This window comes from Eimeria mitis, genomic scaffold (assembly GCF_000499745.2).
Source record: "Eimeria mitis Houghton genomic scaffold, Emh_scaff4620, whole genome shotgun sequence".
Classification (NCBI taxonomy): Eukaryota; Apicomplexa; class Conoidasida; order Eucoccidiorida; family Eimeriidae; genus Eimeria; species Eimeria mitis.
In genome coordinates this window covers 1-1,003 of record NW_013572928.1, presented here as the reverse complement: position 1 = coordinate 1,003, position 1,003 = coordinate 1, and the positions used below count along the sequence as shown (strand labels likewise).

Here is a 1,003-nt window from a genome sequence, read left to right as displayed (position 1 = left end):
TATATATATATATATATATATATATATATATATATATATATATATATACATATATATATGATAAAGTTGTTGTGTTAGTGTATGTTTTTGTATGAAATACCTGACAACATTATTCCACTGGTTGAGTTTGAGTGGAAGATCTCTATGGGATCGGATCCACTTGGCGTATGCTGGGTACATAATAGTTTCACTTGTGGGGCGGATAGCCACCTTCTCCGGCAGCTCGGATTCGCCGTAGTGCGTCACCCAAGCCACCTCAGGCTTGAAACCAGCCACGTGGTCCTTCTCACGCTCCAGCTTAGCCTGAAATATATGTAGATAAATATGTATATACATATATTTACATACGTATACATACATATACATACATATATATACATTTACATACATATACATACATTTACATACATATGCATATACGTACACATACATACATATACATACATGTACATACATATACATACATATACATACATACATACATATATATATATATATATATATATATATATATATACATATACATACATACATACACACACATACATATACATACACAGATGCATACATACATACACATACACAGAGCAGCCGCAGCAACAGCAACACCAACAGCAACAGCAGCAGCAGGAGCAGGAGCAACAGCAGCAGCAGCAGCAGTAGCAGCATCTGACCTGTGAAACAAACATAGGAAAGTAGCAGTTTTCAACTCCTCTTTTTTTTATGCTGTCATCGAAGAAGCGCTGCACTGTCTCCCACATTCTGTACGCCCACGGCCGTATTATATAACACCCGCTTATGTCGTAGTACTCCACCAGCTCACCACGAACTATCACCTGAATAGAAAATAATATATTTATATATTAATATATAAATGTTTAAATATATAAATATTTAAATATTTAAATAAATATATAATATATTACTTTGTTGATCATATATATATATATATATATATATATATATATATATATATATATATATATATATATATATATATATA

The 1,003-nt window shown here is 31.5% G+C and overlaps 1 protein-coding gene across 1 annotated transcript in view; it reads right to left on the bottom strand.

Moving 5' to 3' along the window:
- The window catches only part of EMH_0076620 (prolyl-tRNA synthetase, putative), a gene marked incomplete at both ends in the record, with an annotated part of 4,335 nt that extends 3,574 nt beyond the window's left edge, over nt 1–761 (bottom strand). The window contains 2 exons of the mRNA XM_013499744.1: nt 101–303; nt 675–761. Coding sequence (XP_013355198.1) covers nt 101–303; nt 675–761 — 290 coding nt within the window. The remainder of the gene's footprint in view (nt 1–100; nt 304–674) is intronic.
- Between the last annotated feature and the right edge of the window lie 242 nt (nt 762–1,003).